Source organism: Mastigoproctus giganteus, chromosome 11, assembly GCF_048544385.1.
Source record: "Mastigoproctus giganteus isolate SK-2022 chromosome 11, ASM4854438v1, whole genome shotgun sequence".
In the NCBI taxonomy this organism is placed as follows: Eukaryota; Metazoa; Arthropoda; class Arachnida; order Uropygi; family Thelyphonidae; genus Mastigoproctus; species Mastigoproctus giganteus.
Window position 1 is genome coordinate 124,581,030 of NC_143585.1, and position 16,406 is coordinate 124,597,435.

General features: G+C 37.4%; 1 protein-coding gene across 2 annotated transcripts in view; it reads left to right on the forward strand.

Moving 5' to 3' along the window:
- The first annotated feature begins 594 nt into the window (after window positions 1-594).
- LOC150078414 (protein FRA10AC1 homolog) overlaps window positions 595-16,406 on the forward strand; it is a 165,710-nt gene continuing 149,898 nt past the window's right edge. For both annotated transcript variants that reach the window (XM_090384731.1, XM_090384732.1), the window contains exons 1-2: window positions 595-740; window positions 9,351-9,406. In XM_090384731.1, coding sequence (XP_090240857.1) covers window positions 708-740; window positions 9,351-9,406 — 89 coding nt within the window. In that variant the 5' untranslated portion in view covers window positions 595-707. The remainder of the gene's footprint in view (window positions 741-9,350; window positions 9,407-16,406) is intronic.

Below are 16,406 nucleotides of genomic sequence, written 5' to 3' on the forward strand. Positions count from 1 at the left end.
GCAACTCATGAATCGTCATATGTTGTGTTGTCTAGTAATCGTGTAGAACAGCTCAATCCTAGTGAAGAAATTTTTGTGAATGTGCGTCTAAATTTAGAGGGAAATGTGTTTCGGAGCTCACAGAAGTGGAATACGGAATTGCGTATTTCAAGATATGCATATGTGGTTGAGACAGAAGTTTCGTTGAAGGATGCTCATCGAAGCTTAGAACTTATACATCTTTTTTTTTTTCAAATATACATGTATGTATTTGAAAAACACTATGTACAAGTTCGAACTTCGCGATATATATATTTGAAAAACACGCTGTACGAGTTCTAAGCTTCGACGAGCATCCTTCAACGAAACTTCTGTCTGAACCACAGTGGATTCGTTCACTATATATATTTATATGTGTGTACGTGTTACTGTATATGGTAATTACCGACCATAGAGTAGTTACCGTCTATCTATATGTAATTTATAAATAATCTCACTGCACTGTACAATCATTTTATAAACTGTCTTTATAACCACTATTTCTCTTATTTAATCTGAGGGGTCGCTATGAATAGCTTAGTAAATATACATGTATAGGGATTTTTTCTCTAAGCGAGGTAGGGAAGTTTTGGGTTGAGGTTGTCAGTAGTTAGGTGGTGATTTTGGTCGGTTTGGTTTCGTTCTGCAGAATTTAAAAACTATGCTTGAGTTTAATTTTTGTTTCAAAGATGAGTGATCCAGTGCCATTTAATCTTCTGGAGGTATATACAATTTATGGAAGCGTTAATGTATTAATCGCAGAATTTTTAATTTGATTATGAAATTCAGGGCCATCGTTATTAGGAATTTGTTTACCGTATTCTTATCCGTATATTTAAATAGGCAGGAAGCGTCTCTTAGATACAGGGTAAACTTAAAATTAGAAAAATAATTTCAAATTGAGTACCACAGATATTGAAAGAATTAATACCTTGCAAAATTATATATCTTAATTAAAACTAACAAATTTAAAATATTTTATTAACCATTGACTGGTATCATGGATTATTTTTGACTACAAAATTTGAAACCTATTTTTAGGCGCGTTAACATATATTGCATCACACTCTTATTGTCTTCACAATGTCTGTTCGTTTGCGTGTCCGTTCCCATGTAAAAACTTGACTCCTAATTGGGCGGATTTTCATAAAGTTTTATATTTGGGTTTTTGAGAAAAATTTTTCTAGCCCAAACTTCGTTAAAATTGTACCAATACAAATCCGGCGATTTAATTTTTTCCTAGATATTAATATATACACATTGTAGCTGAAACACTGGATATTATGTTTGTTGTCATCCGTTAGCAGGAAAAATGAATGAGCAGAGAAATTTTTAGAATTTGCTCACAAACGTTATTACTTTTTTTTTTTTTTAAATATGAATCATGACTTATTTACTGATTCAGGGTGTAAATTAAGTAACTTATTTTTTATATTAAATCTTTTTTTTAGTCCAGCATGATAGCCAACACTCGATCACAGTTAATTCTTATCTTATCGAAAAAAGACAGTGATTTAGTATCTCAAGGCAAGTGTTGTTTTCAATACTACTTTTGCTAGCAGGGGTAACATGGTAATTATCTCTTTGTGTAAAGCCATAAGCTGCATCTTGACTACTGTATATAAAGTGAGGTCTGCAGGCCTCACTTTAGGAAAGATGTATCTTCTCTGCAGGCCTCACTTTAGGAAAGATGACAGAGAAGAGAAACAGACTGGTGAAGGGAACAAAAGTGTGTCTTCACCTAGAAAGGCTTCATTCTGCAAATTGCAGCATCTCAAGACTAGGTGCCTGGGGAGAAATGTGATTGAGTTGTTTTTAAGCCTTGAATGAATTCAGTAAATCAGAATTCAGCGTGCTCAACCCGTTCAAGGCCTTATACACCTCAATCAGATCACCTCGCAGGTGCCTAGTCTCTAGCCAATGCAATTTGCAGAACTTAAGCCTTTCTTGGTAAGAGGATCCCTTCATTCCCTTCACCAATCTTGTTGCCCTTCTCTGCACACACTCAAGCAAATCTACATCCTTTCTAAAATGAGGCCTCCAGACCTGTACGCAGTACTCAAGGTGCGGCCTGACCATTTCCTTATACAGAGGGAGACAATCACCACCTCCTCCATGCTAGCAAAATTCCTATATATCATTGACAAAACCCCATGACCTACCCTGGCAGCCTATCTGCATTGCTCAGAAAACTTCATATCTGACTGCACAATTATTCCCAGGTCTTTTTCATTTCTCTTTTTTTTTCTCATCTTTCATTTCTCATTTTTCTTTCACACAGATATAAGGGATGCAGAACTGGAATTTGGGGAGTACAGCGTCTACAGAAAGGCTAGGAAGGGGGGGGAGGGGTTATGCTATTAGTTAAGAAACACATAAAAACCAAGGAAGTGAAGCCAGTCGACATCGCTGGACAGTGCAGTGTTGAGTCAGTTTGGTGTGACATAAGCATTGGGAGATCAAAATTGAGAGTAGGAGTGTGCTATAGGCCTAATGACTCTGATGAGTATAATAAGAAACTGTACAGGGAAATAGAGTGGGCCAGTAAATCAGAGTGTCTTATAATGGGAGATTTTAATTTCCCAGATATTGACTGGAATTTGGGGGCTGGTCACTCACACACTAGCAGGCCTTTTGTGGATTTATTGGATGATTGTTTTCTACATCAGCATGTTCGGGAGGCAACTAGAGGGAGTAATACTCTTGATTTGATTATCAGCTGTGATTCTTCATGCATTAAGAATCTGCAGATAAATGAACCACTAGGTGGCAGTGATCACAGTGTGCTGAAGTGGGATTTACTCAAAGAGGTAACTACCATTAGGGATAAAAGGAAGGGTTATTGCTTCCGTAAAGGCGACTACGATGGACTGAGACAGTATTTAAATTCTATACAGTGGGACCAACTGATGATGTTACCAACAGCAAATTCAAAACGGGAAGCATTCAAAGAATTAATCTTGGAAGCTACTAGGCTTTACATACCAACGAAGAAATATTGTTCAAGGTTTAGGCCAAAATGGATGTCAGATGAACTAATGAGGCATATGGCAGAGAAGAAAAATGCATGGGATACTTATAAATTAACACATGACACAGAAGCCTATGATAGATACAAGTTGATATGCAACCAAGTTACAAAGGAGGTTAGGCAGGCGAAGGCAGATTACGAGAAATCCTTGGCAAGGGATGCAAAGAAAAACAGCAAAGAGTTCTTTACTTATGTAAACTCTAGAAGGAAAGGGATGAATCAGATTGGTCCACTTGATATTGATGGGTCAACTGTTGATGACCCTGCTCAGGTAGCTAACAAACTAAATGAATATTTTGCATCGACATTCACACATGAGGAGTTATTCAGCGAGGGGAATGCCAGAGGTGTATTCAACTCTAGCAGTAAGCTACAGAATCTTGAAATAACTGGGAGTAAAGTGGAGGAGAAACTGTTGAAGATAAACACAAGAAAGGCACCCGGGGTGGATGGGATCTATCCAGTTATATTAAAGGAGGCAGCAAAGGAAGTAAGCAAACCCTTAGCCATAATTATGAGAGCTTCCTTGGACTCAGGGGATGTACCCATAGACTGGAAATGTGCAAATGTGACCCCAATTCACAAAGGAGGATCAAAGGCTGACACAAGTAATTATAGACCTGTGAGCTTAACTTCTGTTCCAGGAAAATTAATGGAGGCACTGGTTAAAGAAGCACTGCAGGATCATTTAGACAAGACTTCAGTTATAGCTCGGACACAGCATGGTTTTATTAAGGGGAAGTCTTGCCTGACCAATTTGATTGGATATTATGATGCAGTCACAAAAGAACAGGATGCAGGGAATAGCTTTGATATTATATACTTGGATCTTGGAAAGGCTGGATGCAGGGAATAGCTTTGATATTATATACTTGGAGCCTTGGAAAGGCTTTTGATACTGTTGCACATGGAAGACTGCTACACAAATTGGAGCAGTGTGACATTGGAGACAAATTGCTGCTATGGATAAAGGGGTGGTTGAGGGGCAGAAGACAGAGAGTGGTAATCAATGGACACTGCTCATCGTGGACTAATGTTATTAGTGGAGTCCCTCAGGGCTCAGTGTTGGGTCCATTATTGTTTTCTGTATTTATAAATGATATTGATGATGGTATATCAAGCTTAATGTCCAAGTTTGCAGATGATACAAAGGTTGGCAGGGTTGTCAAGGACACTACTGACACTATGCTGCTGCAACAGGATCTGGAAAGGTTGAGCAGATGGGCTGAGAGGTGGCAAATGAAGTTTAACATTGACAAATGTAAAGTACTACACATGGGAAACAGCAACACCAGAGCAACGTATCAACTCTGTGGTACTACACTGACAGTGGTAGAGAATGAAAGGGACTTGGGGCTGGTTGTGCAGGCAGATATGAAGTTCTCTGAGCAGTGCAGACGGGCTGCAAGAGTAGCTCATGGAGTATTGTCAATGATATACAGGAATTTTTCCAGCAGGGATAAGGAGGTGATTATTCCCTTGTATAAGGCAATGGTCAGGCCACACCTAGAGTACTGTATACAGGTCTGGAGGCCTCATTTCAAGAAGGATGTAGAGCTGCTGGAACGAGTACAGAGATGAGCAACAAGATTAGTGAATGGAACAAAGGGGTGCCTTACGAAGAAAGGCTTAAGTTTTGCAAATTACAGTGTCTGGAGACTAGGCACCAGCGAGGTGATCTGATAGAGGTGTATAAAGCCTTGAATGGTTTGAGCATGTTCAATGCTGATGGGATTCTTCCTCTAGCTCAGAATAATCACCTGAGAGGGCATAAATTCAAATTGAGGAAAGACAGATGTAGGATAGACGTGCGGAAATTTGCCTTTAGCCAGCGGGTGGTTGGTTGGTGGAACAGACTTCCATCCCTTGTAGTGGAGGTTGATGGCCTAAATAAGTTTAAGGCTCAGCTGGACAGGTATTTTGAACGAACAGAGGGGTGAAGTGGAAGTGGGTTTTTTTTTTTTTTTTGGCTGATGCTGCATAAGCTTGCTTTCTTGCATCAAATGCCTCTACTAATGCTAATGCTAATTTTCTACCAACAAAAGTGTAGTACCACTCAGTTGGTACGTTTGTCTGGGGGTTACTTCTACCCATATGCAGTACTTTGCATTTGTCAAAGTTAAACTTCAGTTGCCACTTCCTACCCCATCTGCCCAAATTATCTAGATCCTGTTGCAGTAGCACACTGCCATTACTGTCATTAACAACCCTGCCAACCTTTGCATCATCTGCAAACTTTGACACTAAGCCTCATATACTTTCATCAATATCATTGATAAATATAGAAAACAACAATGGACCCAACACTGAATCCTGAGGGACTCCACTAATAACATTAGTCCACGAAGAGCAGCACCCATTAATTACCACCCTCTGGCTTCTCCCACTCAACCATCCTTTTATTCATTGTAGCAACTTACCCTTAATACCATTCTGCTCCAATTTATACAATAGTCCATGTGCAAGTGTCAAAAGCTTTCCTGAAATCCAAATATATGATATCAAAAATATTTTTTGCATCCAGTTCCTTTGTAACCACATCATAATATCCTATCAAATTTGTCAGACAAGACTTTCCCTTAACAAAGCCATGCTGTGTCTGAATTATTGTTGCAGTCTTGTCTAGATGATCCTGCAATGCATCTTTAACCAGTGACTCCATTATTTTACCCTGAACAGAAGTTAGGTCTGTAATTACTTGTCACCCTTTGATCCCCTTTGTGAATTTGGGATACATCTGCACTTCTACAGTCCATGGGGACCTCCCCTGAGTCCAAGGATGCTCTCATAGTTATGGCTAAGGGTTTGCTTAGTTGCTTTGCCGCCTCCTTTAATATAATTGGATAGATCCCATCCACCCCAGGTGCCTTTCTTATGTTTTACTTCAACAATTTCTCCTCCACTTTGCTCTCAATTATTACAGAATCATTAAGCACCCTGCTACAATTTGATAACATTCTGGCCTTTTCAAACCTTAATAACTCCTCATGTGTGAATGTAGATGCAAAATACTCATTCAGTTTCTTTGCTATCTGAGCAGGATCATCAACAGTTGAACCATCGATATCGAGTGGACCAATCAGATTCATCCCCTTCCTTTTAGTGTTTATATTAGTAAAGAAATCCTTGCTGTTTTTCTTAGCATCTTTTGCCAAAGATTTCTCGTAATCCGCCTTCACCTGCCTAACCTCCTTTGTGACCTGATTACAGACTAGCTTATATCTGCCATAGGCTTCTGAGTCGCTTGATAATTTTTATGCATCCCATGCATTTTTCTTCTCTGTCACAAGTCTCATTAGTTTTTATGTATTTATTTAAACTCTTGTATTTATCAAAACTGAATTGTTTGACAAGGCGTAACATTTATAGCAAGTGATAATTGGTAATTAATTTTTAATTCCCAATTAATAAAATATGTATGAAAGAATTGCGCAACCAAAATGATTAAAACCGCAACACCAAATCTAGAGCGCGTGCTGCAGTAAAAATATGCTCGTAGAATGCACACTGTAGTGGTACCGAAAATATTTAGAGGGGAGGGCCTCAAAACTGAATTGTGCCTGGGGCCTCTCGAGTGCTAAATCCGCCACTGATTAGTGTACATCTAAATCTAGGCTGGAGACTGATCCAATGCTAGTCCCAAGGCTAGCAGTTTTCTGACCTCCTCAATAGCATCAGCAAATGTACTTAGCTCCCCCCTCCATCTATTTAAGTGTATCCCATCCCTATAAAAACATTCTGCTGTTAATGAGAATACAACATACATATAAGAATTTTACCTATGAGCTTCGTACACTCTCCAGGGCTGTCGGGTTCATTGAAAAGGTTCTTATCATATATTCCAACCCATTGTGTCTGGGCCGAATTCAATGCTAGTTTAATCAGATAAGATTTAATGTGAGTTAAATGCAGAAGTAATCCATTATTGATATCAACTTGTTTTTTTTTAGCCCACAAAAAAATCTCTCTTCGTGTGAGTTTAATATTGTCACTGCTTTGTTAGGTGTTGTATTTGAGATGCCAGCTGTCTACTGTTGAGGTGTCAGGAAGCACCAAAATGGCCATCTTGGGATTAATGCTATCTACAAATAAGTAACACTTGTACATTCAAACATCCCATATTCTGCAGTCTTATATTGCACCACCCATTTTCCTGCATTGTTTAGGAAAATGATCAAATTGGCAAATTTAGTTCTTGGTTGCCGTTGGTTGTTTAGCACATCTTAGTTCACGTTGCTCTGCGTACTGTCTGTAGAAGTGTTCATGTGTTTATATCTGTATGCTACCTAAAAGAAAAGCTTATGGCCTATGCATGTTGAGCAGACTGAATGGAATCATTTACAGGGAAGTACCTTATTCCCCCTTATTTAGATCATCCAACCATGGCGCTGATTGAAGAGGCCTTTAAGAATTTCTTCAGTCTTCGTCAGAATTCACACTGAGACCTCTTGAAATGAGTAATAAGTTGAAAAGGCCCTGTGCTTTCAACAGGATTCAATCTGTTAGAGCATATTGTTGGAGTTGGTTTTGTAGGGTGAAGATTTTGCCCATAAGTTTTAACCGCTCTCTGTTGATATTGAAACATTTTCAGACGATGGTATTGTCTGATTGCTATTCATAATTGATTATAGTGAGTGATTTGAGTGACTGCAATTCCATAATTACTAAATATGCTATTTCTTGTACTCTCTCTCTCTCGAGAACTATCTATGCAGTATAAACAGGAAATTTATTTACAGTAGTGTTGATAATCTGAACTAATTGGGACTGGGGTAGTTCGGACTTCCAATTTGATCGGATTTTCGAACTTACCAAAAATACAGTTCTAGAGACGAAAAAAAAAAAGAGATTTAGTAAGTTTAGAAATAAAAACATTAAGTTGTACTTACATATTTTTATTCATAATTAACAAAACAAATGGAACTTTCAGTCACAATAACACACGTATAGGCCTTTAATGAAAAAAATTACTTATTTTTTGCTGCACCATTTTTGAACTTCGTTTCTTTGCTGACCTGATCTCACACTCTTTTCAGCAAGAGTAGTGGAGTTGGACAGTTTTCAGCTTGTTGCTCATATCTAGCCCTCGTGGGTGGTACAGTTGGTAGAATCACTGTCCTCCCCACCCTATGTGTAAAAGACCTGAGTTTGAGTCCTGTCGATGATGGAAGAAATTATGGGCCTTTTTCACAACGTGGTTGAGTTCGTTGGTCTCAGGAGAAGGTAGCATTGTTTCTCTCTCTGAAACTTGGGTTTTTTGTCCAGCAAACAGAAAATCAACCACAGAACACTCAATTTACAGACGGTATACATGGAGCAATATGTCCTTAGCTGCTGATGCTCCCAGACAACACCAACAAACAGCATGTTGGAAGGATGGATCATTGGTGTTCTTGTAGGGTTTTTTTTTTTTTTTTCCAATTTCATCTGAATCGGGTTTTGAGCAAACTTTTTTTCCTTGTTGTTAATTTCTGTTATGGTTGACTTTCCAACCTTGTAAAATCTTGCTAATAAAGACCCACTTTCTCCCTTTGAAAGTCTGTTTAAAATCTCAATTTTCAATTTAATTGTTAAAAATTTCTTCTCCCTTTTAAAAGATGACAACTATTACTTCAGTACAGTAAGTGTTCAGAATCTCTTCATTCCTATATATAAACTTCGTAAACATTTTTTACTTCGTATTTCACTTGCACATATTGTTAGTTGCAATATCTGCATGTTATTTATCGACCCCCTTTTCTTTTTTACTGTTTTAAATTTTAGAACCCAAAAAAAAAAAAAAAAAAGTCAGTGAACAGAAATATCAGATTACAAAGTGTTATGGTTAGTTAGTACTGTATGTATATTAATTAAGGAATATACATAAGCGTAAATTTATTTTTATTTTGCTAACCTGTGGATAATATTCTTCCGATTTTCACGTATCATTTAATTTTGTTAATTGGCAAGGTGAAATAAAATGATAAATTTGTGCTTTATATCTTCATTTTTATAGTCTGGATAATGTTCCTCTTTCTATTCTTAGATTTGCTGTTTAATAGAATCAAAATTCAATTCGTAAACATGATCACAACGACTGGTGCTCACTGCAATTATTTTATGGCACCGGCATCAAAAAAAAATTAAATGCTGGCTCTTTTGTATTATTGACGTTTCAAATTATTGACATTTTCAACATTCTACTTGATTTATTTATCTTGCAATCTAACATAGACGCAAGTTATACTATACTATATATTATATATTTATTTTTTTTAACTAAAACAATTTTAATGTAATCAAAACATTTTTTTATCTGTAGGTTCATTATGGAGGAGAATATGATTCATCATTTGATAGTGAAACAGAACAAAGAAAGTAAAATGCTTTTATGTTTTTTATTATATAGAAATAATGTATGACTTAATATTTTTGTTAATGATTATGTTGGAGTAGAATCAGTCAGTAAAGGTCATGGGGAAAAACTGTCTTGAGTGCTAAAACCAGTTGGTCCCACTATATAGAATTTTTAAAACTGTCTGTTACCACTGTAATCACATGTATGAAAGCAAAAGCTGATTTCCTTGTCTTTGACATTAGTTACATCTTAAAATAAATCTCACATCAATACATTATAACTGCCACCTAATGGGTCTTCTGTCTGCAGCTTCTTAATGCATGAAGGACCACTGCTGATAATCAGATCAAGAGTATTGTTTTCTCTCATTGCCCCTCTCTAACTTTTGTAGTTAACAATCATCCAGTAAAACCACAAGTCTTGCTACTATGCAAGTGACAAACCCACAAGTTCCAGTCAATTCCAGTTAAACTCCCATTTTAAGACATTATGATTTACTGTCCCACTCTGTTTCTCCGTACGGTTGTTTGTTATACTAATCAGAGTCATTAGGCCTGTAACACATTCCTACTCTCATTTTTGCTTTTCAGTGTTTGTCACACCAAACCACTCAACATTGCACTAGCCACCCATATGCAATGGCTGCACTGTCTTAGATTTTTGCTTCTTAACTAAGAGCATAATTCCCCTCTCATCCTGTCCTTTCTGCACACATTGTATTCCATATTCAAATCCTGAATCCTTTATATCTGACTGATGCCATGTCTCTAATATCTCTACAATATCTGTATTAGATGATTTGATCAGTAATGTCAAATTCATAAGTATGTTGTTAGGTACAGGGTGCCCCTTTTGAACATCCTTGATTTTAAAAGTTGGTTAAAATTCATGTGTTGTACGTGTCAACATAGCGGTCAAGTTTAATTTTTGATGTTTTGAAATGTGCTGCTGTCATTTGTGTAAAAATAGTGCCAGTGTAAGAGAAAGCGCAGACTGTAGTGATGTTTGCAGAAAGCAAATCTATTGTCACAGTACAGTATAAAGGCAATTTAGATGTGTTCAGAGTCTACACTGAGATGGTACCAGACATTTTGAACACTGGTAGCATTGTAGAAGCAGCATGGAGGTAATCTAAGTGTCTCTGAAGGGTGAGTTGAAAAGGTATGCACTGTGTTTTTTTGTTCCCTGCAGAAATCAATAAGTCATTCATCAAGGGAAATGAACATTCTCTGTGTAACTCTGCACAAGGTTGTACACAAGTGGCTGTGTTTCTATGCTTATAAAGTGCAAATGGTTCAAAAAAATCAAGCAGAGTTACAAACTAAAGTGACAAAAGTTCACTACTGATATTGTTGATTGCATCAACCAAAACCACTATTTCTTGAGTCATGTTTTGTTTTCTAGTCGAGTTAACTTTTCCCAAAATGCGAAATTCTAACTGACCCAGTGTTGAAATATGGGGTTCCGAAAACTTGCACCGAATCCAAGAGTGAATGTGTGGTGTGGTGTCGTGTGGTCCTATGAAGGATGTGATTATCAGACCATTCTTCTTCTTGGAGGATACCATTGCAGTAATCGCATAGCTAGACATGATGGAAAACAATGTTTCCTCAGATTGTACAACAGTAATGCAGCCCAACATAATCTTTCAGCAAGATGGATCATGACTTCATTGGAGCTTGCAAGTTCACACTGCTGTGAATGAACACATTCCTGGACCATTAACCTGATATAACTCCCTTAAATTACTTATGTGAAAGACTATTCCAACAAGGTGTCTAATATTGACACCTTATGTACATGCATTGTGCAAGCAGTTGCCACGATCAGTGCAGCTACGTTGGAGCAAACCTGGTTTAAAATAGTAGCGTTTGGAAATTGTTGCACCAAAGGAGCTCGTGTAGAAGTCTGACTTTTTTATTATAAGCTGTTTGAATTTTCTTTCCCAATAAAAGTTAACATTTCCTAGTGCACTGGGTTTTCTTTTGCAAGACATTTAAAATCAGGGAAGTTCCAAAGGCATACTCTGTATATTGGTAAGGCTAGTTAGACCTCCATGTCTGTTACATTTGATTCTGTTAAAAATGTCCAAAATAATTAACTTGGTCTACTTATTTTCTCAATGCAGAGTTAGACTGTTATTATTTATTCAGCTATTTGTGCTTTTGTAATGAGGTTCATATGTTATACTTCATGTATAATCTGACAAGGCTTTCTGGATTACAGTTTAAGATGTTAGCATGAATTTACTGTGTTCAGATTATTATTATTGTTTTTTTTTTTTTTTTTTACTTCTAATGGGTCTTTCCCAATCCACAATGGATACTAGTACATGAGGTGGTTGTTATGTCCAGTTACTATTATTGGTTGAGGAACTATCTGACTGTCTTACAGATATTCAGGAGTGCAGCTTTCTAGAGTTCCATGTAAGTGTTCTCTGCAAGGCCTACTGCTGCTAGTTTCAGGTAGGTTCTTTGCCACCATGCCTGTGGTTGATATAGAGACTGGGATGGTTATTACTTGTTTTATGCCACATTTCTTTGACTTTCTGCTTTAGGTTTGTGTATGTCCTGATCTTTTCCTCGTATATTTTCTGGGGATTGCTTGTGTTGGGCACCACTGTGTCCATCAGGTAGGTAGCCATTCCCTTCTTGTTGTGTGGGATTGTGTCTAGTCTGTTGTGTGGGATTGTGTCTAGTCTGTTGTGTGGGATTGTGTCCAGTCTGTTGTGTGGGATTGTGTCCTTTATGCTGCAGTCCCAGTATAGTTTGTGAGTATTGGATCTCTAGTATGGTCTGGGTTTTCTACTTATAATATGGCATGCTTTCGTTGATCAACTGGTATTTTTGTACTAGCTTCTGATGTATTATTCCGGTGATCTGGTCATGTCTATGAATGTACTCTGTCTGCATGATAGCCCTTTATCCTGAGAGTGATTTGCTGAATTGTTTCTGGACCAAGTGGTATCGTCAACAAGTCATCTGTCACTCCAGGGTCCTTGGTGATGTATTTCTTGTAGTTGCTGGTGTTGATTTCCTTGTTATGTATAATGAGCATGAATCCTTCAGTCTCAGGGATGAGCCTCCTGCTAGTAGTCATCTTATATATGTAGTCTTGATGGAGATTATTGTAGTGTTTGCCAAGAGTACCTTCTGTCTGTTTCTTCTGCCTATGTCAGGGTCTCCTTGTTGAGTGGTGTGTGCTGTTTGTCTGTCTTCCTTATGGCTTGGTAGATTGGTGCTGTGTTTTCCTGGAAATGATTGCTCAGGTTCTGACTCACCTTGTGTTGTTCAGCGAGGTCTGTCAAACACCCCTTCTTTCTGGGATGTTGTTGGTTGTTCCTGGTCATTAAGCTGTTCTATCACCTTACAAGATCAACCATAATAATAAGGGGTGTAGTTAGCCCAGTGGTTACAATGCTTGGACCACAAATGCAGTGAACTTGAGTTTGAATCCTGCTTTGAAGAAAAAAAAAAAAAAAATCACGAGGCAGCAAAAAAATGACCACAATGACATCTTCAGTGCTGACAAAACTGGACTCTTTTGAATTGTAACTGGATAAAACACTTATTTAAAAGTGAGAAATGTAGTGGCAGAAAAGACCAAACAACAGTTACCGTTCTCCTAGCAGCAAACATGTCTGGCACAGAAGCTTCCTCTTTTAATCATTGGGAAAGCCCAGAAGCCTCAATGCTTTAAAGGTGTGAAGACATTACCGACTGTATTGAGAAAACCAAAAGGTATGGATGACATTACAAATCTACGAAGAATGGATCAGACTTAGATTGCAGGATGGGTGAGAGGAATAGAAAAATTTTGCTGTTTTTGATAACTGCACCCCTCATTGTCAAGTAAATGATCTACACGCAATCACTGCCCAGTAACAACCACCAAATATGACATCAGTTCTTCAGCCACTTGATCAAGGTGTAAACCAGTGTTTTAAGAAAAATTACCAAAGAATGCTATTAAACAAAATTGTGCCATCTCTTGAAAGAAAAATTCAATGTGAAATTGAAATCTTGCAGGCAATGTATTTGTATGTTTCAGCATGGGCTGAAGTTGATGAAAAAGCAGTTTGCCAACTGCTTCAAACATGCTAGATTTACTGCCTTGAATGATGTAATGTATAAATTTTCTTACGCTTCTTCCTCAATTAATTGCAAAGAATAGCCAATTAATAGGGAAGAAATATATATGCATCATCTCCTAAACTTTCAGGAAAACTTAAGCTTCAAAGATTACGTAGAAGTGGATGCAGACGTTGAATGTTTCAGAATATGCATGAATGAAGGGTAACCCATTGCAGACATAATGGAATCCTGTGAAATTTGTAGTGATGAATATGAGGAACCTACTGTGGTTGAAGAAGTTTTAGTGAAAGATGCTCATCAAGGATTAGAACTTGTACATTTTTTTTTTTTTTTTTTTCCAACTGCGAAAGTGAAATAACTGTTATTCCACACCTTCATAATTCTCAACATGCTCTACCATTGAAACAGCGTGTTTTTACAGATTATTTTAAAGTATGAAACCATTCTCTCGTTAGTCTTGATAGGTATGTAGCCTATACAGTGCAATTTACAATTTAATTGTAAATTCCACCATACTGCACTCTACAATCAATGCAGAATTTACAATAATAATTTTCTTGTTTAATACTGTAGTACATATTATAAATAAGATTATACTATATTGCATTAGTAGAATCACAATAAATATTCAAGCTTTTACTTGTTTTGTTGCTGAGTTTATGTTTTGTTGCTGAGTTTATGAACGATCGATATAATGATCATTTTTCCTTGTTCCCCTAGGGCAGGGGTTCTTAACCTTTTGCTTTAAGTGAGCAAAGTTTTGCAGCTTACAATATGTGCGAGCACCACATATTAAAATATAAATTTTTTTTTTTTCTTAAAGATTAAAAATGCATTTTTTTAATAATTTTTTGCCGTATTATGCATACAAGAATTATATTTCTCAGTTAAAATTTTTGGGTGCTAATATTTATTATCACATCAGTGTGAACCTTGACTTTGAAGAGATAATGCTAAACCTTTGAAATTAATTTCTCCATTATGAAGAGATAATCGCAAATTTTCTCCCAAATGTGATGAAAAAGCACTTTCACATGTGTATGTTGATCCAAACATAGAAAGTACTTTGAATGCTTCTCTTTGTAATAAAGGAAATTATTTGCAGTCGGAAGAACCCCAGAATTGAAAAAGAGATTTGTAATGTGCTTGTGCCAAGGGAGATTAGAAGTCAGGGTAATCCCCAGAAGAGATATATCATTTTGCCTAGAAATTGTAGTGTCACTAAAGATAAGCATAGGAGCAGAAGAATCCTTTTTGTGAGATATAAGACAAGACTGAGTTTTAGAAGGGTTGAAATCAACTAAGTTGTCTTTGCCCCACTGGAGAATTACCTGAAGATCGGCATTTAAGGAATTGGTAGCAGATTTTTGAGAAGTTGAAGCTGATTGAGCAGGACAAGATTTCTCAAAATGGAAAGTGGAATCCAATGTGCTATCATCGGCAAAACTATGGATAGGATTTCCAGTCAATGGAAGAAGGTCATTAATATACAAGAGAAAAAGAGTGGGGGAAAGAACTGAACCTTGGGGGACACCGGCATTAGTGGAGAAGTTTGAAGACAGAGAGCCATCTACCATCACCCTCAGTGAGAGATCAGAGAGAAAACTGGATAACCAATTACTAAAAACAGTTGGCAAACCATAAGATGGAAGCTTGTTTAGAAGACCTTTATGCCAAACATGATCAAAAGCCTTTGAGATGTCAAGAGCAACTACTTGTGTTTCACCAAACCTTTCCATTGAATTAGTCTATAAATGGGTAACATAAGCCAGAATATCACCAGTGGATTGACACTGACGGAATCCATACTGGCGATCGTTGATCAGACGGAAGGTTTCTAGGTAGTTTAAGAGTTTGCGGTTAATTGATTTCTCCATTACTTTAGAAAGAGTAGAAGTAATTGCAATCGGACGATAATTGGATGGGAGGGATTTGTCACCCTTTTTAGGAACTGGCTGGATATGAGCAAATTTCCAAGCAGAAGGAAAAACACCTTTGGAATAAGAAAGTGAAAAAGGCGGCAAAGAATATGAGTAAGTTCAGGAGCACAGGTTTTGAGAACAAGTGGAGAAATACCATCAGGACCTGGAGCTTTCTTAGCATCAAGATTCGTCAAAATCCTTCTGACATCCATTTGATGGAAGACCACCGGGGGCATTGAATGGAGCATGTTGGGAATGGTGGGAGGTGTTTTACCAGGATCATTAATACATGAGTGGAAGAAAAATGGGATGCTAGCAGGTGAGCTTTATCCTTGGCTGAAGTGACAACAGAACCATCTGGTTTGGACAGAGGTGGTAGCAGAGATGGGCAAAAGTTGCGGCCAATAGCATTTGGCAAGAGACCAGAATGCTTGGCTACCATTAGAGCAAGAAGCAAGTTTTCTACTCTTAGCCTGTTCAAACTCTAATTTGGATTGATTAATAACTGCTTTACAATTGTTGCGTGCTTTGGTGTATGCAGAAAATGAAACTGGAGAATTAGAAACAAGCCAATTACGATATGCAACATTCTTTTCTTGAACAGCCTTAGCACATTTATTGGAAAACCAAGGTTTAGATAAAGGACGAGATTTTAAAGTGGAGTGTGGGATAAAGGATTCCATTCCTGCAAGAATAATTTCACTGACACAATCTGAGCAAACGTTGACGCCAGAAGTTTTGAAACAGTAATCCGACCAAGGAAAAGAAGAAATGACGTCTCGCAGGTCATCCCATTTTGCATTCTTGTAATTGTTGTTGTTGTTCGGTTTAACGACACAAGGGCTACTAAGGCCAAATTGTGTCTCTTCAGCGTTAATTGGCAAAAAGCATATTGTTAGAGAAATTACGTTATATGCTTCCATACAAACCAATATGTTTTAGATATAATAAAAGTTCTTCAATATTTGCTTCATTTCCTAAGATGCGTGATAAATCAGGTGATA